This window comes from Typopeltis vanoorti, chromosome 12 (assembly GCF_054136105.1).
Source record: "Typopeltis vanoorti isolate ZY-2024b chromosome 12, IOZ_Tvanoo_1.0, whole genome shotgun sequence".
NCBI lineage: Eukaryota > Metazoa > Arthropoda > Arachnida > Uropygi > Thelyphonidae > Typopeltis > Typopeltis vanoorti.
This window is the reverse complement of record NC_143560.1, coordinates 64,925,303-64,952,896: the sequence shown is the minus strand read 5'-3', so window position 1 is coordinate 64,952,896 and position 27,594 is coordinate 64,925,303. Positions and strand designations below refer to the sequence as shown.

The following is a 27,594-nucleotide window of genomic DNA, read 5'->3' as shown; positions in this document are numbered from 1 at the left end:
TATTTCTGATATTTAAAGCACCTCAGGGGATTGGAGGTGTAGCACCTAACAGGACAGTTGGCATAACCCACTTTTCTGAATGTTGGAGGCTGGATGTATCAAAAGTAAGGATGATTGGAACCAGGTGACCATCCCTATTCATCAGAATACACCACACATCTTTCAATCCTTGATCTTTAAGCTCTGAACATACCTCATCATTTGGAACATTAAGGAGATCCCACTCTGATATCACTCCTCTAGAAGAGTTTAGTGTTGTATTATGAACTGTTATTATAACTGGTTCCACCCATTCATATTGCTTTCAGGAGTTTTTCTGAGTGCTGCTGACATGATGTTTCCAGAGATGGACATCACTAGAATGCGGTTTATTAACTGTTTTTGGAGATACTGCCAGTCCTAAACCATTCTGAATACAGAATACAGAAAGGTGACATGACATTTTCCCTATTGGCTTTTCACCTGTTGCATGTATAATGACAAACACTAGTACAATTATAAAGGTGTCACATCTTTTGTTTTGTACTTTTGTTATCAAAAGGTGTGTCTATGGTATCAGTACTTGGTTGGGAACCAGTGAAGGTCCCTGAAGGAAAAAAAATTCCTTGATCATGAAGAATTCATGCTCAAGGGGGTTTTTTCTTTGACATCACAGTTCCTGACCCTCCATGAATACCACTATCTGACAAGCAATAAATGTGCTCAGAAGTGGAATGACAAAGTTCCTCTGGATGTCTACCTGAACCACAGCAAGCCTTGGGTCCCAGACCATGGGGATAGGAGACCTAGTGCAACACTGTTCACTCTTGCAACCAAGCGGAATAGCTGACTTATCCTGATTGGGCCATTCAGGACGATCCATCTTGCTGAAACAGATGACAAAGTAGTGCAAGAGTACCACAATCTGCCTTTTCAGATGTCCATGGGTTGCACTGCACAGAAAACATGGTGATGGTATTGGATTCCTGTGATGGTGTTCCTTTTGTTAGATTTTGTACCTTTTCTTTCAGTTCATCTTTTAATTTCTTCTGTTTATCCACAATTTTTTTTAATTAATTCAACTTTCCTTTTTGATGATTTTTGTCTGGATACTAAGTTCTTTCAGATATATTACTTGCTTTTTTCCCTCTTCTCTGATTTCCCCTTTCATAAGGGTTTTTTGTTTGTATTTGATCTTCTATCTGTTCAGATGTCAAACTAAATATGCTATTACTAATTTTAACTAATTTATGTTCCATCTGTATTTGACAAGAAAGTCACTTCTACTGTTCTGGAATTTCTGGGCTACTTTCTGATTGATATTGTGCAATTTAAAAAAAAAAAATTTTTTTATATAGTTTGTTTGAAAGCACCTCTTTGCTAAAATGAATTGGAAGATCCAGAAACACTTCTTTATTCACCTCTGATGTATATGCTGTTCTATTATGTTCTACTGCAACTTCTGCTCTTTCATGGAAAGTTCAAAAGGAACACAATAAAGCATCCAGAACTTTTACATTTCTAGCAGGTTAACAGCATTGACTGGCAATATGTCTGATCTCTAGATCAAATGTTAAAACATTTTGCCTTTAAGCAGTTGCCTATTGCATTGCATTAACCACAACCAGTGTCTCTACAACCCATGATAGTTCACCATAATTCAAGTTGTACCAATGTTGATAAAATTTGGTATGGGCATTCTTCATGGCATTGTGAAGGAGACCTTACCAGAAAATCAGTTGGAATCATCACTTGAGATACTGTTTCTTATGTTATTGATTTTATCCTATCTTGAGAAAGTTTGGATAAGGATTTCATCACTGTTTTCTATATATTCTGTTGGAAAGCTCTCAATTTTTACTGTTCTAACCTGGCTTCCTAACATTATAGGAATCATTATGCTTACCTGGAATGTAAAACCCTGTAATAGTTTATCCATGATTTCCATATCTTTAATTACAACACTAAATATTTCTCTTTGACATACAGTGTGAAAGAATGTCTTTTAATTACTTGTCTTGCTTCTTCACATCCTGGAATTTCAATTACTAGACTTTGTTCCCTTGGAGAAATTAGTAGCATTATCTCAGGAAAATAAAATAAAATAAATAAATGAAAAATTCTGCATTTAATTATAAGAAAAACCTTTCAGTCAATAAAAAATATGACTGAAGTACATGATTGAAAATAAAATAATCCTATGATGTAGAAGCAATTCTACACCACCAGCAAACTGTAGCTGAGCTGTTATAAAATAATTGCAGCCATGTTGCTACCAAAAATAATCCCATAGTGCATATATTAACAGCACTACTAGCATTCTTCTTATTTTTTTTTCCTTAAATAATCCTGTGCTAGTGAGACAGTGGGCAAATAAAGGCTACCATCCACTTCTCGCTTCACAATGATTCTGCAGAATCATAATATTTCCTCATGGTTTTCAATCTTCGAAGTAAAGACAGCATGGTCACTTTCGCCAATCAGAGGTAATGTGGCCATCTTGGTTATGGATAGCTCTTCTTATCTATCACCAGGTCCAATACTCTCACATCCCTAGTCTCCTCCATCACATGCTGCCTCAAGTAATTATCTTTCAGTAGGTGTATAAATTTCATTTCCTTCCTGCCATGTGATCTTTCTTCCTTCCAATCTATATCTCCATAGTTGAAGTCCCTCTATAATAATCACTCAATCTGCACTCTTATACTAATTTGCTGATGCATGTCTTCCAGATCATCCATGGAATCCCCTGGCCTATAGCAACAAATGACTATATACGAGGTGGTATCAAAAAGTTTTGAGACTAGCTCTGTTTATGAGAAATTACTTTATTTATCTACATTTACAAACTATCACCTTGAAACCCCCTTGCATATCAATACAGTGCTCCCAGCATTCTTGCCACTTCTGGAATGTGTCTTGGAAGTCTTCTTTTCGAAGCATGTCAAGCACCTTCAACGATTTGCACTGGATCTCCACAAAGGTGTCAAAACAGTGACCTTTGAGCTGGATCTTCATCTTCGGGAAGAGGGAGAAGTCTACAGGAGCCAAATCTGGTGAGTAGGGTGGGTGCAGAAGTGAGATCATGTTGTTTCTGGTGAGAAAATCACGTGTGAGGAGAGCTCGGTGACAGGGTGCATTGTTGTCGTGGAGCATCCTGTTTTTCGTGCGCCACAGATCTGGTTGCTTTTGCTGAATGTCCTCCCTCAGACACCTTAAAACCTGGCAGTAGAACTCGGTATTGACGGTCTGGCCCCTGAGGATGAATTCTCGATGCACACTGCTGCAAATGTCGAAAAAAATGATGAGCATGCATTTGGTCGAGCTGCAGACCTGCCTTTCCTTTTTCGGTCATGGAGATGATGGGCTCTTCCACTGTGATGACTGTTGCTTCATCTCAGAGTCGTATCCGTACACCCAAGTTTCGTCACCAGTAATGATCCTTGAATTGCACGTTTTTTCAAACGTGAATTTTATGTTTGCTCTTTGTTCTGACTTGCTGTCCATGATGAAATCACAGATGTGGTAACGCAGGTGGTCAGAATAGCATCAGTTGCACAGCTCTCGATGTACACAGGACAATGTCTTTTGGCACACTGACTTATGAAGGTAGGTGCTCCCTGTGACTGTGCGTGCAGCTTTGTGCTGCCATCTGTTACAAACCTAGTCTCGAAACTTTTTGATACCACCTCGTATTTTGTTTTACTGGCCTTAATGTCACACCAGACTGCTTCAAATGAACAGCCACCCTCCTGCTTATCTCCTATTCTTTTTGGCTGTAATTCATCTGCTATCACAGCAGTGCCCCTTCCCCCCATCCTATCTTCCCTCAAAATACTAAACCTTTCACATTCTATCAATGTAACTGCATCATCTGCTGTTAGCCAAGTCTCACTAATGGCTATAACTTTTGGCGAGGTTGCACTAACCAATGGTTAGTGCAACCTCACACATGCAATACTTCTATGATTAGTATATAGAACTGAAGCATCCCTTTTGGTTCCCAATCACCCTTACTTCTTGAATTGACTGCCCTAGTCAATATTTTTGCTCGAGAGACTAGATTCTGCACTTGGTCATTCTCACACTTACTCATGCTATGGTTTCCTTCACACAACTAACCTGCTTCCACCCTAATTGCTTAAGTTTTCTTGAATTTGTGCTTCAGCATGCTCGGTGAACAAAGCTCCTAACACCACCTAAAAAAACACGTAACACCAAAACCATTTAGATGCAGTGCATGAGCATTATCAAAATCCTTCTTTCTGTCAAACACAGACCACAGATCCACAAATCCTACATCATTCCTTCTGCACAACCTATGTATCGATTCATTTGCTACCAATGTCCTCCTCCTCAGTTTGCCTCTACCATAGTGTGGCAGAAGACTTATAATCTTCATCTTTTTGCTCTTCCATTTTGCTTCTTCTATCAACTCCTTTCCATCTTTCGTCATCCTCTCAGATCATTCGTGCCAACCAAGACAATTAGTTCTTTGGCATAACCTTTTTATTCAGATGGCATGACTAATATTGTGAATTTTTACACCAGGGAAACCCGATTTTGTTACACTTTCATTAAGTACTTACTTGATCATTGAATCTCCATACATAATTTTCTCCTTAACTTGTTTTTTGTTTGTTCTCTATTATTTTGGACCACCTTCTTTTCTCAGTCCTGCTAATCTCTTCTCGCTTCTGCTACTTTGCAATTTTGCACTTTGTCCTGTGAAGATAGGTTATAATCCCTCTTTGTAAGGCTGTGAGTCAGCTGCATCTTGATGCATGTAAATGATCAAATGAGTTTCTTGGAAATCAGGAAGTCGTGGAGGAGATCCAGAGACAAGTAACCAAGCTAATGACACAACTATGGATTGCTCCCTATGAGGAAATACTGAAGGTTTGCAGGTGTCACAACAGTTTATTTGACATGCAGAAGAGAGAATCATGATAGAAACTCATACATTAATAAAAACATTGTATAAGATTTCAGTACATGATGAGTATAGAGAGAACTAGGGTTCATCCCTGGAAATTATGTAAGAGGGTACTTAGTAAGGGTGTGCAGTTTAGATTTGTTGCTTAGAGAGTGTAGATTGAATGGTTGCCAGAGCTAGTGTGAGAGCCCTAGCAGTGAATGATAGGAATTGTGTGAATAATGGTTAGAATAGGTCTCCTGCAATGAGTCTTGTAACTCATTGGAGATACTTGTACAACAACAATAATAATAATAATAACCATGATTATAATATCTGACAATACTGGAGAACTGGCACCTAAGACTAATTGAGGAATATTATCAATAGGAAGTTACTAATAATGTAAACATTGTGTAGCACTATCATAGTATTATACAATGTCTATATTGTGATAGTACTGCATTACCATCATTGTGCATATCTGATATTTGATTATAATGTGGAACTTTTAAATGAAACAAAGTTTATATAACACACATACACACACACACACACACACACACATTCATTTATATTTTTAAATTAGAAGTGGTATGGCAGAAGGCTTTAAGATACATAAAACTATAAAACTGTTACAGGAACTGTTAATATTGTAAATAATTTGTCTATAACCAATATGACTATGCTACCACCAATTGCCACCAACTGGTGACAGCGATCATATGATCTTGACCCAAGAGGTGGCTAAATATGTTGATTTTTCAGTTAAGTAGGAGGTATATGTGAAATCACAGGACTGGTAAGTATGACAAACTTAGGGTTATACTTGTTATTAGTGCCATGGCATGTGAAACCACAGTGATGGTATTCATCCATTAAAAATGAAGGAATACCATCATTAAGCAGAAGCTAGAAAAAATAAATAAATAAATAAATCTGTGGAGGATGATTTGTATACACTGCCAATATGGGCAAAGGAGAATGGATGTCAGTTTAATGTGGCAAAGTGTAATGTTATGCATTTTGGGGGGAAAATATTACCAGCTGTATATCACATTAATGGAACTGTATTCCAGGAAATTAATGAAGTGTAGAATTTTGCAGTGTTAGTGGACAGGGAGTTAAAGTTTAGAGAGCATACTGCAAAAGTGGCTAAAACTGCTCATCAGATTATTTGGTTACTGAAGAATACCCTCACAAGAAGAGACAAGCAGGTTATTATATCTCTTTATAGAGCTTGTTAAGACCCCATCTTGACTGTGCACTGATCTGGTCACTTGGGTTTCTTGGGATGAGGAAGAGATAGAGATGATCTGCCACTAAGATGATGGTAGGTATATGGAATGAACCTTTATAAGTACAGGATGAAGATTTGTGGCTTACAGTAATTGGTTGACAATCAATGGATATGATTAAGACATACAAATTACTGAAGGGTTTTACAAGATTAATAAGAGGAAATTTTTTATAACAGGTCTGGTGGTGGGAGAATCAGAGGCAATTTTTGGAAATTGGGCAATAGTGTAGTTAGTAGAAGTGTCAGGACTAGATTTTTTGGTTGAAGAGTGATGAATAAGTGGAATATGTTGCCAGTCAGTTGTGGGTATCATGACTGTGAATGAGTTTAAAGCAGAGTATGATATATACTGCGTAAATATTGGATAGTGCTTGATATGATGTTTTGATAATTAATAATAATAATAATAATAACTGGAATAAGAACTCTGTACAGTCTTTTAAGGAATGTGGAAAACTGAGTGAGTCTTATTTAATTTCCAGTCATCACAGTCTAATAAGTAAACCCCTCAATAAACATCTAAACATCTACCTGAACAAAAAAAGTTGGGATAGCTATTTGAAGTTTTACTGATCAAAGTGTATTTTGGCTTAAACCAAATGGCAATGGTGCTGTACAACAAGATGCAGAAAAGTAACAGTGACTGGTACAATATCCAGTTAAATAAATCTCTGCTTTTTTTTATAAAAGAAAGTTTTATGACTGAAAACGATACATAGACAACAGGAATTTATTAGTTTTTAGCAAAATAAATAAATTAGACTGACTAGTTTCATCACCTAAAAGTAAACTGATGGCTTCTTCAGGGCTAGACACATCAAAACAAATATAAATACAAAAGTCAGAAAGTAGATTAAACGCTGAAAAACCATTACAATGCAAACAGGCAGGTTTGTGCTAGACACTAAATATAAAAACACATGGCATGCATTAATTGTCTGCAGTTAGTGATAGAAGGTGATTCTTCACAAAATTGAAATCTCTAATGTTGAATGATATATTAAAAGATTTCCATATATCACTCAGTGTCATTCTTTGATTTTTATTCAGTGATAAGATGAAGTCAATGTATTAGATAATGAATCTCCATCATACCACAGTTTTATACGTGTTTCTGTTAGGAAATTTTTTTCAAAATTCTCCATTAAAATGTCGGCTGCAGGAGAAAAGAGGGAGCTGCCTATGGCAAGTTCAAATTTTGTTTATAAATGCACTGCTCCACTTTCCTAACGTGTAGTAATGTGTAGTGTTCGTGCAAGCTCCAGATAAGATAAGTATCATTTTCAGTTATCGATACAAATTACTTAATATTGTGTAGTTTTGTTTTGTTTGCCTTGCGTATTTTAGTGCATCTATTTTTGGTGTGTTATAACGTATAATTTGACAAAACACGTTACAGATAAGTATGGCACCTGTGCGAAGGAAAATGGCGGCCAGTAATGAAGGTTCGCCATCGTTATCAAAGAACGGTAGCATAAAAGAAATGAGTCAGTGTACTAGCTGTGAAATGTACGATTTGCGGAGTGCGGTCAGAGTGTGGTTAGATGATAATAAAGGATTGAATGTGTGTAGAAAATGTAGGGAGAATGCGGAATTGAAGTGTATTTCGGATCGTGAGTGTGATATTTTTGTCAACCTTCAGAATGAAGGAAATAGGGATATGACAAGAAACGGCAAGGTTGTACATGAAAATTGTGAGAGTGTGAATGTAGAAAGTGTGAATGATAGTATAAATGGTTTCTCAGAGAACAAAAAAGATGAGATAGATGCATTGAGTGAGATTGCGTTGTTGAATAGTGCAATAGAAAGAGCAAAACAGCAGCTAGAGTGCATGAACAAAAGTAGACTGAATGAACCAACCAATAATAAAAGGTATGACAGGAAAAATAGACGTATGAATGTGAACATGAACAAAATGAAGGATAGAGTGCTGTATGGAGACTCGTTAGTACGAGGTGTGTTAGTAGAGGATTTGACAAAATCGTACCAATCTGGTGCGACCATAAAGGACGTAACTGCGTCTATTAGAGAGCAAAAGGAAAAGGTGAAAGAAATGATTGTTGTGGCAGGTACGAATGATTTGAAAGGAGATAAAATGGAAATGATAGAAGACCTGAATGAATTGTTTGAGGTAGCAAAAGAAAAGAGTGAGAGAGTTAGAATGATTAGTCTTTTGCCACGGTATGACAGTGAAATGTTTAAAAGGAGGGCTATAATTGCAAATGACTTTATGCGTGGGTTATGTATGACGAGTGGTGTGGAATTTGTGGATGTGTGGAGTGAGTTTGATGGGCGAAAGGATCTATATAAGATGGATGGCTTGCATTTGAATGGTTACGGTGTAAGAAGACTTGAGAAAGTGTTGCTGAATGTAGTGGATGTGCAAATTCAGGGAAACTAGATTTGTTAGGGGGGGGGGAGTAGAGATACAGTCCTTATGGAGGCAGTTGAATGTAAAAATGAATATAATATGCCAGAGCAAATAAGGACAAAAATCTGAGTGGGATAGTTAATATAAGGCATCAAGGTAGGGTTGGGGCTAATGGGGGTCTTAAATTCATGTACACTAATACTAGGAGTATTAGGAACAAGAAGGAAGAGGTTTTGGCCATGGTTGGCACTTCCAGACCACAGGTTATAGGTATTAGTGAAACATGGCTGACTGTAGATGATATAACTAGTGGGATTGACTGCGATGGGTATAGTGTGTTCAGGAATGACAGAGAGAATAAAATGGGGGGAGGAGTATTGTTGATGATAGCTGATGAACTCCAGCCAAGGAGAATAGAAGTTGAATTGCAGGATAGAGAAAAGAGCACATTTGAGGGCATTTGGTGTGAGATTGTGGCTAGCAGAACTAAATATACAATTGGGTGCTGCTATAGACCAGGTGATGGAAAAGATGGTGGTGACAGTATGCACAAGCAAATAGAAGAAATGGGTGGAAGGAGGGTGATTATTATGGGAGATTTCAACTATGGTCGCATTGATTGGAGTGAGGAGAGGACACACGGAAGGAAGGAACTGGATTTTATGCGGTTATTAAGGGATAACTATCTGCGACAGCATGCAATGGAAAATACTAGGGGTCAGAGAGTGCTTGACCTAGTAATTACATCAGAGGATTTGGCTGTAACAAATATAACCACATTGCCACCAATCGGTGAGAGTGATCATAGGGTCTTAACTTGGGAGGTGGCTAAAGGTGTAGAATTTTCAATTAAGACAGGGTACATGTGGAATTATCAGGCTGGAAAGTATGACAAGCTTAGGAGTTTGATTGGTTCAGTGCCATGGCATGTACAACTGCAAGGACTAGAAGTTGATAGTGCATGGGAGGTAGTTAAGAAGTGCTTGCATGAAGCAATGGCTGACTGTATACCTAGAGTCCGAATAATAAATCAAGTAGGGGTTAAATGGATGAATAACACCATTAAGCTTGAGCTGCAAAAAAAGAAACAACTATGGAGGGAATTTAAGGAGAAAGGTGACCGGTAGGCACATGAACGGTATAAAGCGCAGGCCAGAAGGGTGATGAGTGTGGTAAGAAAAGCAAAAAAGGATTACGAAAGAACATTGGCCATGCAGGCTAAAGAGAATCCTAAACAGTTTTTTAGATATGTAGCAAGTAAAAGGAAAAATGTACATGGCAGATTGATTTTAAAGAATGCCGATGGTAGGGAGGTAACTGAATCAGTTGAGATAGTTGAGTTACTGAGTGAGCACTTTGCAAAAGTATATCATCCAGGTGGTGACATTGCAGAAACGAATAAACCAGTAGATTATACGGGAATTGTGGTTAATGAAGTGGAGGTGAGTAGTCTATTGCATAACCTCAATGTCAATACATCTGTGGGATTGGATGGTATACCAGCTCGTGTTGTACGAGAAGCAGCTAAAGAATTGTCAGTACCCTTGACACCATTTTGTTTAATTTGAGTCTCGGGTCTGGGTTAGTCCCGAGCGGGTGGAAAGAGGGGAAAATAGTTCCACTGCATAAAGGTGGTTCCAGGACTGCTGTTGTGAATTACCGACCGATTAGCATATCAGGAATCATTGTCAAGGTCTTAGAGAAAATAGTCAAGAGGAAAATACAAGATTGGATAGAAGAAAATGGGATACTGTATCGGGGACAGCATGGTTTTGTGAAGGGTAGGTCATGCCTCAGTAACTTGCTCACGTATTATAACACAGTGACGGCTGAACTGGATAAGGGTAATGGGTTTACGGTGATTCTACTGGACCTTGCCAAGGCCTTTGACAGGATTCCACATGGAATTCTAATCAGTAAATTGCAGCATATGGGAATGGACATAGGGTTGGTGAGATGGATAGGAGGGTGGTTGACGGAGAGATATCAGAGAGTGGTTTACTCGGGAGTAGAGTCCAAAAGACGGCCTGTGACTAGTGGTGTGCCACAAGGATCTGTTCTTGGACCACTGCTGTTTAATTTGTTCATAAATGATATAGGAAATGATCTGAGAGGAACAGTTCATTTGTTTGCAGATGATGCGAAGTTGGGTAGGGCAATAGTGAATGCAGATGACGTCAAAATTTTGCAGGATGATTTGGATAGATTGGAGGTCTGGGCTAAGGAGAATGGATGTCAGTTTAATGTGGCAAAATGTAAGGTTATGCATTTTGGGGTGAAAAGATTGGCGACAGTTTACTGCATTGGTGGAACCGTGCTCCAGGAAATTGATGAGGCACGAGATTTAGGAGTGTTGGTAGATAAGGAATTGAAATTTAATGGACACATTGCAAAAGTGACCAAAACAGCTCATCAAATCACTTGGTTGCTGAAGAATACGTTGACAAGCAGAGACAAGCAGGTTATTGTTCCTCTGTATCGAGCCTTGATAAGACCCATCTAGACTACTGTGCTCAGATTTGGTCACCTAGGTTTCTTCTTGATGGGGAGGAGGTGGAGAGGATCCAGAGGCGAGTGACCAAGATGATAGCAGGTGTGTGGAATGAACCGTATGAGAACAGGTTGAGGATTTGTGGGTTGCAAAAATTGGTTAATAGGCGGAGGAGGGGAGATATGATTGAGACATTCAAATTACTGAAGGGTTTCTATAAAATTAATTCAGAAGATATTTTTAAGAACAGGGCTGGTTGTGGGAGGACTAGGGGACATCCATGGAAACTGGGCAAAAGTGTGGTTAGTAAAGGTGTTAGAGCTGGGTTCTTTACTTTTAGAGTAGTGAATGAGTGGAATGCGCTCCCTGAGTCTGTGGTGGATGCTGTGACAGTGAATGAGTTTAAGGCGAGGTATGATAGATACTGTATGAATGCCAAATAGTTGTGATGAATATGATTTGGGGCCTCCCTCGATGAGTCTAATGACTCTCTGGAGTTGCCCGTAATAACAGTAATAGTAATAAATACTTTCTTACATAATATTTACATACTCTTACAAACCTATTATCATTACATTAGAAAACTCCCTTTCCTTGATGTTCTCATCACTAAAAAACATGAAAGTGTTGTTAGTCTTGATGTGTTTGTAAACTTTCACGTAAAGGGTGGTATCTTAAAAATGATGCCAAAAAATATTGTGAGTTTTCTGTTAAATATTTTTAGCAAGAACAATTTATATTTATATAGAATAAGGGAAAGAATGAAGAAAGAATGAATCAGAAAGAATAACTCTACTGAATGCAGATGGTATGAGGGTGATAGATGCAGAAGGGGTTGTTCAACTAATGAGCACCCATTTTGCTAAAAGCTATCAACCTAGTGCATTCAACATTGAGCTCAATGCTACTTCTTCACTGGATGAAAAAACTCAGGTGTGTGAGGAGGAGGTGTTAGAGCACACACTGATAAGAATTCAACAATAGGTACTGATGGGATATTAGCATGAATGCTAAAAGAGTGTTCAGCTGAACTAGCTATTCCTTTGACCAGGCTATATAATTTGAGTCTCAGAACAGGGAACATTCCACAGTGGAAAGAATGTATGGTAATCCCATTGCACAAGGGTATATACAAAGACCGATGTATTCGACTATCAACCAATCGGTATCTTAGGAGTGGTGGTGAAGATTTTGGAAAAGTTGGTTAGGGCTCGCATTCAGAAATGGATTGACAGAGAATCTCTACTTTGCAATGAATAGCATGAGCTTACTAAGGGAAGATCATGATGTTTTTGCAACATGCTTACATTCTATAATAATGTTACCATTGAGGATGAGGGGAAAGAGGAACCTACCTATCTTTATATCAGGTGATACCTCACCAACTTGTAAAGTGTTCATAAAGGTTCCTCATGACAAATCAAGATCCTTTCAATCAGATGATATAATTGCTATAAAATATCTATGAAATTTAAATTTTTGGTATCAGACCGATACCAAAATAATGTTCAGTTCAATGATATACAATGCATATCAAGAAGGGAAACATTGCTGAATTCGAGTGGAAAGGCTTAGACGTTGGTTATACATTTTTACTAAATAGCTTAAGGAAATTACAACGTATACTAGGATATACATTAAACCGAAATATTGGAAGTATATTAAAATTTATTTTAATGTATATCCTAGTATACGTTGTAATTTCCTTAAGCTATTTAGTAAAAATGCATAACCAATGTCTAAGTCTTTCCACGAGAATTACAATAATCCACAGAGATGCCATTGCACGTAAGGCCTGCCATTACGGTAAAATGAAGTTAAAGCTATCAAGACAACTGAATCGTCTCGCCTTCCTAAAATGCTGCCGAGATAATCAGGTAATCCCAAACTTCAATTTCAAATTTAAGCACCGTTTCTCTTCGCAAAAGGCTCTTCGTATTTATAACTGAGCCAGCCAAGTTTTGCTCAGGGAACAAATCGCTACGACTGGTTGTTTCCTGAATGATGCTAACTTAGCTATCCAGGCACTCGAAGATGACCTTTCAAGCACCTTAAGCCATGAAATTTGGTCTATTTTATACGACATCTCGTGCACTGCTCCGGAGAAAGAATTTTAAAAAGTACAAGATCGACACATCAAAAAATTTGAAAATTTTAAAAAGAACTCGAACTCGAAACCACAACTTCCTACCGAAACGGTAGTCAACCTTTCGTCAGTTAGTGTGAAACCTAAAGCACTCGATCCTCTCTCACGTGGCCACAACTTTGCTATTGCACCCAGAAGAATACCTGCTGAAGATATTATGATACGAATTGAACGCGGGATACGACACCTTCCAAATCACGTCACCAACAATATTAGACTGGATGTGGCTTGTGTTCTGACCAAAGCAAAACCACCAAAAACTAACATGCCCAGTAAAGAAATTAAATCTCTACTAGAATTAAAGAAAAACAAGGAAATAATAATCACCAAAGCAGATAAAGGGAACGCCACAGTATTGCTTAACCAAAAGAATTACACAGGTAAGCTGAATGCTCTATTGTTAGATCGGGTTATTTACCTCCCTATTGAGTACAATCCCACCAACTCACAAATTAGAAAACTCCACAGGCTCCTTAAGAAGGTCACTTCTTGGCCTGTTGAAGTCACTAACAAATTAAAACCATTTAACTCCATAATCCCCCCCCCCCCGTATTATGGACTCCCAAAAGTACATAAGGAAAATGTGCCATTACATCCCATAGTGGATGGCATTGATTCCCCCACATACAAACTAGCTAAACACTTGGCCAAAGCTCTCACACTATACTGGCAACACACCGTCACACATAAAAAACTCAGCCCACTTCAAAGGCAGCATAGAAAACCTTATACTCGAACACACTGACGTAATGGTCAGTTTTGATGTCTCCTCCTTATTCACAAATGACCAACTCAAAGAATCCTGAGAGCTAATCCAAGCTAAATTTCCTCCTGATATCACAGTCCTATTTCAGTTCACAATGAACTCAGGCTTTTTTGTTTGGCAAGGAAAATTCTACAAACAAATAGAGGGGACAGCCATGGGTTCTCCATTCTCCCCACCCTTGGTCAACTTTTATATGGAGACTTTTGAAGAGAAAGCCTTAAACTCTGCCCCACAAAAACCAACCGTTTGGCTTCGCTATGTTGATGATGTGTTCGCTATTTGGCCATATGGCTCTGATGCACTCCTCTCCTTCCTAACACACTTAAACAACCAACACCCCAGAATCAAATTCACCCTGGGAGAAGAAAAAAAACAACTGCTTTCCTTTCTTAGACACACTAGTCACCCGCCAGCCTGATGGAACCTTGGTTTTCTCAGTCTATAGAAAACCCACCCATACAGGCAGATACGTTCACCAACAATCCCCCCCCCCCCCACAATAATATGGAGTCATTAAGACACTACACAACAGGGATAAACTTATCTGTTCAAATGACAATGCCCTAACCACAGAACTAAACCACATTCTCAACACTTTCTTAGCCAATGGCTACCCTCCCAAAAAAATCCAAAAAATATTGAAACCAATACCCCCCCCCCCCCCCCCATCACAACAAGGATTACTCTAAATCCATCACCATACCCTATATATCCGAGGCACCTCAGAAAAAATTACAAAAAAATCCTAAAAAAACACGACTTAACTTCTTGTTCCAGACCATATAAAAAATTGGCATCCCTTAGCCGCTCTACTAAAGACCGACCCCCCCCCCCAGACCTACCTGGTGATACCAAGTCCCTTGCAGCTGTAAGCTGTCCTACTTTGGCCAAACAGGCAGGACAGCTAATATCAGAATTTCAGAACACAAGGACGAATCCGGTTTCACCAATACAGCCACTCTGGTCTTGCAGACCATGTGCTGGATACCTGCCATAGAATATTGTGGAAGAAAGCCACGATAATACACTGTAGTAAATTCAAATACGAAAGGCTTTTCATGGAATCCGCCTCAGCCCTAAGAAACAATCCAAACCTCAACAAATTTGGTTGCATGAGACTGTCCCAAATTTGGGAAACCTGCATCAGAAGACCTTCAGCCCAATCACCCATGAATACCAACATTGCCCACTAGGGGACACCATCAGGACTTTTAGGAGAAAGAATAGCTTCCTGCTTCATCCTCATTTACTGTTTGGTGTGCTTGTGTGCATGTCTTGTTTTTAAGTTCCTGTGAAAATGGCAACGTGACGTTGCCGAAATATTAGAAGTGTATTAAAATTTATTTTAATGTATATCCTAGTATACGTTGTAATTTCCTTAAGCTATTTAGAAAAAAACATTGCTGAAGTAGCATATCACTCTAATAGATGGATACCATAACATACTATAATCAATATGTTTCATATTGGTTTGTTACATAACTACATGCAAGTGAAAATATTCTTACTGGCATTCTTCTTTCCTTAGACGAGACTTGTCAGTACAATAAAAAAACTTTCCATTGAATAATTGCACTGCAACTACTGCAAAGATGAATTGGAACAGGATATAAACTATTAAAATGTTGACTACATTCTTCAGTGAAGTAACCACACAGTCAAACACGGCCTAAGAAATTGAAGAAAGATTTTACACATATAAAATGAATGAGTGATACACAATACATTTTTAATTAGATAAACTGTTACAAATTGCAAGGCATGTTGCACTTTTTTTTTCAGCATTATTAAGGATAGTCTATTATGCTTGGTATTTCAGAGGTTATATATGCTTTCAAGAGAAGGATATCATCATTAGAAATATAATGCTGCGAGTTATTCATACATCAATGTAACTCTTATCCTGATAATTCGAGACATCTTCAGTGGAAATTATGTACAGTGGAAATTTTGCTAGTGAGATAATAACTTCACTCTTAAGATGAACTGATCTACTTACTAGCAGAAGTAATCCAGTGCAATCCATTAATTTCATATTATTATTAAATAATATACATCACTATTACCAGGCCTTTCTAGAAAGCAGCACTACAGATCTTTCTCAACTCATCATATCTGTCATACCATGCAATATACTCATTCATAGTCTTAGCATTCGCAATAAACTCAAGTAACACATTCGATTAACCTACCACATTCCATGAAAAATAAAATAAAAATTCTCACTCTCCTTCTAAGTATACAAGGTCTCTCAGAAGCCTCTTCCACTTGATAAATAATCACATCTACATTAATCTAGTAAACCTCTTTGCTAACTTGAATGAACCTAATTTGGGAATCCGAAACATTGTTGTCTTGGCTTGCACATCCCCTGAGACACTTCGCAAGTGTGACAGTAGGTGGCCTCCTAGGGGGCAATTCCTGGACACCTTTGGGTGATTGACTGGCCTGCTATGCTATTTCTCCCTTCCAGGGTTAGCAGCCCTGGTAGGGTTAAGTTTCCTCGCTTGCAATAATTCATCAGATGAAGGCTCCGACTCTTATAGGCCGGAGCCAGGAAACTTGTTGAGTGTGAATTGAGATGTCTGTTTCTTGTTTGGAGGTGATCCTGCCACCCGTCCCAGCGGAGTTCTCAGGAAGAAAGTGAAAAGGAAGCTCTGCGAGGACTGTCATCGACCCATTTCTTCAAGTTCTCATCGTGCTTGTTCCAGCAGTCAGACACTTCACATGTCAGGTCTGCAATCGTGCATTCTCCACTGCAGTTAGCCTTGTCATACATTGCACCTCGAAACATCCAGCCAAAGCCAATGCTGCAATAAGAACAGAGCGTGTCAAAGCATGTTGGACTGCCAAAGAAGAAGAAAAGATCCTCGTCGCTCATGAGTCGAGTTGACGGCTCAAGGGATAAAGAAAATCGATGAGGCTTTATTTAAGGTGTTCCCATTAAGATCCTCGAATGCCATCATGTGACATAGATGGAAAGCCAGTTACAAAGCCTTAGTTCAAGAAATGGCAGCCCATCCGCCACATGTAGGGACAGGTAATACTCTGTATCTCCTGTCCCTGCCTCTCCATATTCCAGCCACCATCCTGCTGTTGAAGAAGAGGCTTTGATTCTCAGACTGACATCATCTCTAGATGATCCTCCTCTTCTGGAATATAACCATCAAATTCTTAAATCTCTCATCCAGACTCACCTTCTGGGAATGGATATCACAGATCAGTTAAATGACTACCTCCATGCTGAATTCTCCGAACACTTCATACCTCGTCAACATCAGCCTACATCTCATTCTACAATGAATTTGTCAAATAGGAAACAGGGGAAGAGGGCCTATGCAGCTATGCAGGCCGTCTATAAAAAGAATAGAGGGCAGTGTGCCAACACCATCCTTGAAGGTGCTTCCCCTCCACCTCGAGCAGACTTACATGATGATTTTGTTAAATTCTGGAGTACAGTCTTTTCTGTTCCACCTCCACACTTCCCTGATTATGATGACCGACCTACGATATTGAGGTCCATTCCTGCCTTTCAAATATACCAGCCTGTCTCCACCCAGGAGATTAAAGCAGCTCTTCCATCCAATTTCTCTGCCTCCGGACCTGATGGCTTTCCTGCATCTAGGCTTCGGAAGGTGCCGTTGAAGATTCTTCAAGACTTAGTGGACATTCTCCTTTCCAGTAAAGCAATATCACCATACCTATGTGCTTCAAGAACTATCTTCATTCCGAAGAAAGAAACTTCAAGCTGTGCCTCAGACTTTAGACCTATTACCATCTCCCCTGTGATATTTATACTCTATCATAAAATCTTAGTTAAACGACTTCAGCAACATATACAGCATGATTATAGACAGAGAGCTTTTGTCCCTTCGGACGGCTGTGCTGAGAATATATATCTTCTTTCTTCTCTTCACTCTGATTCCCAATGCCACCTTAAGCCTCTATATATGGTGTTGCTGGATCTCCAAAAGGCCTTTGATGGCATCTCCAGAACCCTTTCTTTCCTATGTTATGGAGCTATACTTGGGTAGCTCCAACACTGTCACTACAGGGGCCTGTGCAACTTCTAATCCCGTCACCAGGTGATCCTCTATCTCCCCTTTTCTTTAACTGCATCATAGATGAGTTTCTTCACTCTCTTCCTAGCCATATAGGCTACTCTCTAGGCGCTTCTTCCTTTAATGCTATGGCCTTTGCAGATGATCTTATTCTTGTAGCCTCTACTAAGATAGGCTTGCAGGAACTCCTTGACCAGGCAGTTGACTTCTTTTCTATTCGAGACCTTTCTATTAATGTAGAGAAGTCCTGCTCTTTAGCTCTTGTCCCCTCTGGTTGTGACAAGAAGCTTAAGGTCGAGACTATAGAGTTTTCCCTGCACGGGAGGCTGTTGCATGCTTTGACCATCCTGGAAGAGTGGACATACCTCGGTATCATGTTCACCCCAAAAGGAAGGTCTTCTGTCCCTAGGATAGATCCTAGAAGCTGGGATCGCTTCTTTGAGGAAAGCTCCTCTTGAGCCCTAGCAAAGACTGTTTCTCCTTTCCCACTATCTCCTACCTTGCTTTTACCACAAGTTGGTGCTCAGTAGGACATATATCTCGGTACTGTCCCGAATGGACAGGGCTATCCGTTCAGCCATGAGATCATGGCTCTGAGTGCCGCCTGACACCCCTACTGCATATTTCCAAGCAAGGGTGAAGGATGGTGGGCTCAGGGCTCCATCAATTAGATGGCTGATCCCACGCTTGCAGCTATCAAGAATCGTGAAGTTAGAACTATCTTCTTCCCCTATCTGCAGAGAAGCTATTTGTAGCCCATTAATACAAGAAGACTTCAGGGGGGCTAAAGGCTGGTCCCATTATCAGGGTACCTTAATTGAGTCAGCACCCACAGAACACAAGAGGTGGGCATCTCTGTTGCACTGTTCTGCAGATGGTGCTCCTTTAAAAGAGTCATATCTGGTGCCTCCCCAGCATGATTGGGTAAGGGATGGCACCAGACTCCTCCCTGGGTTCGAGTATATTGACCTTATCAGGACGGGGATCAATGCCCTGCCTACTCGAGCCTGCACAGCTCGATGGGGTAGTGACGTCTAAAACTGTAGGACTGGCTGCCACTACAGTGAGACATTGTCTCATATAGCCCAGTGTTTCTTCCGCACCCATGGGGTCCACGTGCAGAGGCATGCCACCGTGGTCTCCATTCTGAACAACCGCTTTAAGAACAAAGGTTGGGTGACTGCGGTGGAACCACATTATAGGATCTCTGCAGGTTTGTGTAAGCCAGATTTAGTGATTAAAAGAGAAGGTGATGTTTGGGTAATTGATGCTCAGGTGGTGTGAAAAGGGCGCCCACTAGCCCAAAGCCATAATAATAAAGTGAACTACTATAAAAACAACCAAGATCTAGTTAGCAAGACACGGGAGGAGCATTGGGCAACTCCGAGGTTTACCAGCGCCACCATCTCTTTACATGGCGTATAGAGTGCAGATAGTTATAGGGACTTAAAACAGCTTGGGCTTATGCAGAAGGGTATAAAATTTCTTTCCTTGAGGGGCCCTACAGGGCACACTTGTGGCATGGCATTGCCACCAGAGAATGACTACAATGATAAGTAGAACAGGCATAGGGTGAAACACTTGTAAAGGCTTAGGCCTATATCAAGTCGGGACAAGATGTCTGGATGTGATGTAAGGGTAGTACTGCCCATAACCAGTACAAAGATTAATAAAAAAATAAAAAAATAATAAAAAAACTCTTTTTCCTATATGCACCAAGCTCTGTAATTAATATTCTTCCTAACTCTTCTCATAACCAACCTTATCCCAAATCCTAATATTATTGCTCTGAACCTCTCAAGTATTTGTCAATCACCACAAAAACCAGGAGATCAAATCTATACAGAATAGTTCAAATGTGGTTTAGTCATGACCTTTGATGGTAATAATTACATATTTAACTATACTCTTCAGCTCTTTTTTATCACTACAGCAATGCATTATGGTCTTTGCAACCATTGCTCTATGCATCTTTAAATGAGTTCAAATCCAACTGAGACTGTAAGAAATCTTTAAATGGGCATTTCAGTGAAGTTAAGTTAACTGGTTTCTAAGTTAAGTGATAAGTTAAAAAGAATGTCATACTTGAAAATCATGGAAATCCATAAGTTGATGTCTGAACATTTCTAAGGTGAGAAACAGCACATGAAACTGCACATGATTACTGTCCAGCTAAATTAAGAGGGTCTCTTCTGAATGTGATTCAAGTGATTTATGAAAACATTCATAGTGTCCATTTCATGTAAACCAAGCTCTTTTTCATTGGTAGTTATTTCATCACTAACATAAGCCATTTGCTTGGGGAAGCTGAAGCCAACAAAATCACTTGCATAATACAGCAAAAGATGTTTACAAATTACTCTCATATTGTGTGATGTCACTTTATGCAATGATTCATGAACATTTTTGCTGGCATTTCTTTGAGTATAATTTTTCCAGAATTCTGGAAATTGAAATGTTATTGTTGTCTTTTGTGGCTTTAATTGCATGTGCAAAAGTTTTTTTAAACATAGTACTGAATAAAAGTTACAATTGTATCTTGGTCCATAGGCTGTGATAATGATGTGTCACTAAAAATGACAGCTTCACATTTTCGCACAAGTTAACAAGTCCAGTCGGATGGCCAAAGACGTTATCCAAATTAATAAAACTTTAAATTTAAGATTATTATTTTTGCAACATTTTTTGACTGACAGACGAAAATAGTTTACAGACGGATCTTCAAAACCAACTTTGGTTAACTATGAATTTAACAAGAACAGGAACTGTATATTTCTTTACTTTTTTTTCATAGTCAATGAGGAATTTCAATAAGTTTTAATTTAAAATTTATCTATATAATGATGGAAGACAGCGACTAGCATGTGCTCACTCAATGATGGTTGGAACAAACTGAAATGGTTGACGGGTGCATAAATGCATAGTCATTCTTTTTAAAGACCAATTTCATATCATTCAAAAAAAAAAAAAATCTACTCTTGCCAAACAGTGTTTGTCGAGACTTAGTGTATTATAAAAAGTGTTTATTATTATTATTACCCTAAGACCTCATGAAGTCACAGAAACTCGTCTAGGAGGTCACTTTTGTTATCACACAATTCATCATACCATGCCTTAAACACATTTGAATTCTTTGTAGACACCACATGCTCAGGCACTACATTCCAATCACTCACAGCCCTCCATGTAAAAACCCTGTTTCTCGCTCCTGTGCTCACACCCTCCTTATACAGCTTCCAGAGATGATCTCTTGTTCTACCTAAATCTCCCACTATATTTTGAAAAACCTCTTCAATATTAATCCTATAACAACTCCTTACCAACTTGTAGATCTCTATCATAATCACTCCCTCTTCTTCCTAATCCACTAGAATCTGCACATTGCATCATCTCAACCTTTCTTCATAATTAACATTCCAGAAATTAGAAACTATTTTAGTCAATTGCCTCTGGACCCTCTGCAAAATCTCTTTATCTTTTTGAAAACCAGGTGACCAATTCAATGTGCAGTGGTCCATATGTGGCCTAATCAGAGCCTTATACAATGGAACCAGAATCCCCTTACTTCTACGAGTCAGTGTTCTGTGCATCATTGTCAGAATGTGTTGTGTTGTTCTCATAATTTTGGCAATATATCCTCTAAATTTTATATCCTTATCCACCATCACCCCAAGATCTCTTATTTCATCCACTTCCAATATATCCCCACCAACAGTAAATTCTACATCCCATCTAAGTTTTCCAAATTTTAAAATATTACATTTTGCAACATTGAATTGCCATTCCCACTTCCATGCCCATTGACTCAGTTCTATTAAAGTATTCTTGTAAGGCCACAACATCAGCTCTATTTGTCATAGTTTGTGCCAACTTTGCATCATCTGCAAATAACTGAATATCCCCATTCAAATCTTCCCCAATATCATTAACATACAGTTTAAACAGCAATGGCCCTAAAACAGACCCTTGAGGCACACCACTAGCGATTTTCCTCTTCTGGGATATTGCTTTCCCATACACAACTTGTTAACACCTATCAGATAGTTGTGTATGGGGGAGCGATATCCAGGAAAAGGAAAGTTACTAGTGGTGTGCCTCAGGGGTCTGTTTTAGGGCCATTGCTGTTTAACTTGTATATTAATGATATTGGTGAAGATTTGGATGGAGATATTCAGTTGTTTGCAGATGATGCAAAATTGGGACGAACCATGAATAGAGAAGATGGTGTGGCCTTACAGGAAGACTTGAATAAATTGAGTGATTGGGCACGAGAATGGGGGATGTGAGTTCAATGTTGCAAAATGTAAGGTTTTAAACTTTGGAAAACAAAAATGGGATGCAGAATTTATGCCAAATGAGGATATATTGTCAGAGGTGGAGGATAGAATAGATCTGGGGGGGGGGGGGGATAGTGGATAAGGATCTGAAATTTAGGTCTTATTTTTCATTCCCCATCATTCCCAGAAGCCTTTGTGAAAACAACACAAAGGCTTCTGGGAATGATGCAGAGGACACTGACTTGTAGAAGTAGGGAGATTCTTGTTCCATTGTATAAGGCTTTGATTAGGCCACACATGGACTATTGTGTCCATATTTAGTCACCTGGTTTTCAGAAAGATGAAGAGATGTTGGAAAGGGTCCAGAGGAGACTGACTAAGGTAGTTTCTAACCTCTGGAATGTCGAGCATGAGGAAACATTGAGAAGATGCAACTTGCAGAGTCTGGTGGACAAGAGGAAGAGGGGAGATATGATAGAGACCTACAAGTTATTAAGGGGTTGTTACAGGATAAATTATTATTATTATTATTATTATTATTATTATTATTATTTGACACCTCCAGGGAGTCCAAAGACTCATCGAGGGAGAGTGTGCCAACAGCATCGAATGATTGGTCCCCTTCCAACAACTAACCATACTCCAACTTACTTAACTGAGCCATTAGTAGCAGAGGCTCTACCAATCGACCAACCTTTGCCGGCAATAATAATAATAATAATAATAATAATAATAATAATAATAATAATAATAATATCATGTGGACTGACTGGGCCTTCAGTTGTTTGCTGATGATGCAAAGTTTGGAAGAATTATAAGTAACACTGTTGATGTTAATTCTCTTCAGGAAGATTTGAATAGACTTTTGACTTGGACAAAGGAATGTGGTTGTAGTTTTAATATCAATAAGTGCATGGTGTTACATTTTGGACGCTAGAGAGGTTCTACAGAAAATAGCGGGAGATCAGGGGAGAACCAGAGACCATTCCTGGAAACTGTATACAGAAGGTGTGAATAGGGGAGTAAGAAGCAGGTTTTTTTTCATGCAGAGTTGTGAATGATTGGAATGCCTTGCTTTGCCTGAGAGTATGGTGTCTGCAGAGAATTTGAGTGTGTTTATAGTACGGTATGATGAGCTGTGTGTATGATAAAAGGACCTCCTAGATGAGTCTTTGACTCCATGAAGACTTGGGTAATAATAATAATATCCTCCACAGCAGTTGCACTTATACCATTCTCCCCAATCATTGGCATTCTACCATAATCATTTTTTTGTGCTGGCTATGTATCATAAGAACTCCCTAGGATTTTTTTTTTTTTTTTTTTGCTTCATAAGCTAACTGCTGCTCATACTGAAGTTTTGCTACTCTTACCAACCAAGTCACCCTCCTTGCCTATTCTTTGTATTCCTCACAGAAATTATTATTACCACTCCTCTTTATGTTGTCTCCATAATGCTTTTTTCCTCTGTATTGCATGCTTAATTTCTTCATTCCGCTATTTCACACCAACCTTATTTAACCTTCTGACCTTTGGAATGCATTTAGTCATTGCTTCTACTAGATAGCTCTTGAATATCACCCAAGCAGCATTGATTTCGAATGTTCAAAGTTTATTTTTCACTAGGTTAGTACAACACTATATTCAGTCCTGAAGATATTTTCAGGCACAAACTTTGTTGCTCTCACTGGGATAAAGGATTAAACTAAATTTATCACAGCATTGATTTCATTGTGAGAAAGGTTGATGCTCAAAGAGGATGTGAATGCATGTGTAGACAAAAAGAGAAGGGGGGGGTTACTTTCAGTTGCTATCTCATCATCCCAATCTATATTCCTATAATTAAAATTACCCTTTTCCCATTTTCTTGGCTAATTTGCTTATACATTTCCTAATTACTACTCCCTCTCATTGCCAAGTCTATAGCAATATCAAATGAAGTATACATTCTATTCATCTGTATCTCACACATTACATATTACTATCTCTCTCATCACCCAAGTCTATAGCAATATCAAATGAAGTATTATATTCTATTCATCTGTATCTCACACACCATACTGCCACAAAACCACTACCACTATTTCCCCCTTGTATCTCTACCTTGTATGGATATAACTCATTTTCTCTCCTCAATAGCACTACACCTCCACCTTTTTACATTTTCTATATTTATGAAATATATCACACTCTTCCATCTCTATGCTCGTCAGGATGTCATCCCAATCCAACCATGTCTCACTTATTCCAACAATTTTTGGGTAAACGAACTCAGTCAATGCAACCATTTCATCTACCTTGTTTCTAATAGTTCCAGAACTCATATACATTCATAACAGCTCATTGTTGGATCTATAACAAGTTTCATTGATACTACTTATTCGATGCGACTTCTCCATACCTTCCTCAATCCATTTCTTTTTCTCCATAATCATTGTAGAACCTTATTAAAATTGAACTGTTTTCCCTATATCCCAGGTTACCCCCCCCCACTTCTCTTTTTGTCTACACATGCATTCACATCCTCTTTGAGCATCAACCTTTCTCACAATGTGTTCCCTTATCCACTCTGAGTCTCACTGTTTTTCTTACACACTTGTTTTCTCATGCCACCCACTTCATCATTCCTATGCACTCATCCCCTCCCCCCCCCATGCAATCTCTCCTTCCTCTCTCTCTTCTGCTATTTCACATTACTTCTTACTTGCTCAGATTCATTCTCTGTATTCATTACTCTCCAAATGACTCGCACTAAAACCATTCAAATGCAGTCCATCACTCATACAGTTCATTTCTTCTTTCAAACTTCAAATGGCTCAATCATTCTATTTTACCTGCCAGAAAACAAACCTCGTGTATCTTCTCATTTACCACACCTCTAATAATCAAATTGCCATACATCACTTGCAGCTCTATCGTCACGTGGCCTCTTTCATACCAATATTTTTTTTTCTTCTTCTTCGCTCTTCCATACATATCCACAGTTGTCATTATTTCACTCCCCATCTGTCTCATCTTCACCAAATCAGCTTTCAAAGCTTGTATTCTTTTTTCATTCACTCTTGCTAATTCATGAACTGCAAACTCACATTAAATGAGCAATTACTGTGTATTTTTTTCCCGTATGTGAATCCCATTTAAGTAGGGTTGGAAATCACCACATATTTAGCATTGTGTATGTGGATAAATGTTACATAATCCATATCCCACTCAAGAGAATAATAACGATATTTTTCAAGCTGCTTAAGTGCTTTAAAAAATTGCTTTAATAATTATGAACCCCTCTGCTGGCATGGGCATTCACAAATATCCATGCCTACGGGGTGATCAGAATCCACAGTGGATAGATCCAATTCAAATCTCACTCTATTATAAAATGTGAATAAATTCCTTAGGCAGGACCTACTTTTTACAAAGCTGTATGTAATCTTTTCTTATTCATATTTTTTTCATCCATTCCTATATTCTACCTTTAACCAGCTTTCCAAAACCTTCATCAACACCATTTCTGAGACACTAAATGGTCTGTAATTTGCAAATTCCATCTCAGAGCCTCCTTTATGTAATGGAACTATCTTGACTCTCTTTTCACACTTTGAACCTTGCTAGAACTGAGACTCAAATTAAGCAATCTGGTCAGAGGCATTGCCAATTCAACTGTGCATTCTTGTAATACATAGACTAACATGCCATCCAATCCCACTGACACTGAATTTCTTTCAATATGCTGAGCATATTCAGTTCATTGACCTGAATTCTCTTTCATCAGTGTCTGTTACATCAGCAACTGCAATATCTCTATCTGGATGAGAACACCTTTGCAAAGTAACCACAATGGTCAATCCTCTTGCTTGCACTTTCTACTCCTCATGAGCATGCTGATCACCTTTTTCTTTTCATTCCCTCCACAGTGTTTATTTACACTTTAGTTTTGCAGTTCCTGTTTTATGTTTGTTACTCGTCCACTGAATTCCCACTTGGTTTATTCTCCTAACTCTGAGTGTGGAGTCTAATACTAATTCCCTCAACCTATACTGACCATTTCCCATTCTTCCCTTGTAGCTTCTTAAGCCATGACACAGCTACAAGGTACCTCTTATGTTTGTCACAATCACTAGCTTTCAAATTCCACACATATTCTGTCTTGACTGAAAATTCCACATATTTGGAAACCTACCAGAACAAGTCTGCATGGTGAATTTTTGCGACTGAAGGCAGTGTTACTATCTTAGTTATTATTATTATTATTATTACACCCTCCATGGAGTTGGCAGACTCATCATGGGAGGTTCATTCAACTGACAACATATTTATCATATAGAATTTTAAAATCCTTAACACTCCTTGAATTAACAACACATTCTGGTAAGGCATTTCATTCACTGACAATTCTTCATGTAAAAAATCTGCTCCTTGCACCTCTCCTCACCACACTTCTACACAGCTGGGGTGATATGAATCTATCATATCACCCCAGCATTCCAAAGTCCTGATATTGTCTTAGTCACTCATCTCTGGGCCCTCTCTAATGCCTCCACATCACATTGAAAACCAGGTGACCGGATCTGAACAGAATAGTCCAAGTGTGATCTGACCAGTGCCTTATACAGTGGCACAACCACTTCATTATCCTTACATGTTAGAGTACTTCTTATCATAGCAGTACAACGATGTGCAGCCTTTGCAACACTAGCAATATGTCCTCTAAATTTCAGTTAACTGTCAACCATCACTCCCAAATCTTTAATCTCATCTGCTTCCTGCAGTACGGCACCATTGATATAGAACAGAGCCTTATATTTCTGCACTCCAAAATGCAACACCTTGCACTGATATATATTAAAACTATAACCCCACTCTTTTGTATATATCTGATGCTCTTACCAGATCCAGCATTCTCAAACCCCAGGTCCCCTCAATCACATGATGTTTCAGGTAATTACTCCTTATTAACTGTATAAATTCTATTTCCACCTTCCCATGTACACCTTACTTCCTCCAATCTGTATTTCCATTATTGAAATATGCCATCCAATTTAATTTCTTCAGTTAAATAATGGATCCCTTTGATCCCAGTAATTAATCCTAAAGTTTCTTTGTAGTTAATATGGTTTTATAGTGGTTTGTGCTTTGGTCAGTAGCTCAGTTGTAGTAATGGTATTTAGTTATTCCTGAACATTTTGTATGTATCCTTTTCAAATTATCTGATATGCTTGATTCTTTTTCCATTTTTTCTGGATGGAACGTTTTAAGATGATTCATCATATTTATGGTTGTAAACATTTTGG

At 38.7% G+C, this 27,594-nt stretch overlaps 1 protein-coding gene across 1 annotated transcript in view; it reads right to left on the bottom strand.

Annotated features, from left to right (window-relative positions):
• The window catches only part of LOC150100847 (voltage-dependent calcium channel type A subunit alpha-1-like), a 1,659,894-nt gene that overhangs the window by 963,761 nt on the left and 668,539 nt on the right, over nt 1-27,594 (bottom strand). The window contains exon 27 of the mRNA XM_090401918.1: nt 15,477-15,637. Coding sequence (XP_090258044.1) covers nt 15,477-15,637 — 161 coding nt within the window. The remainder of the gene's footprint in view (nt 1-15,476; nt 15,638-27,594) is intronic.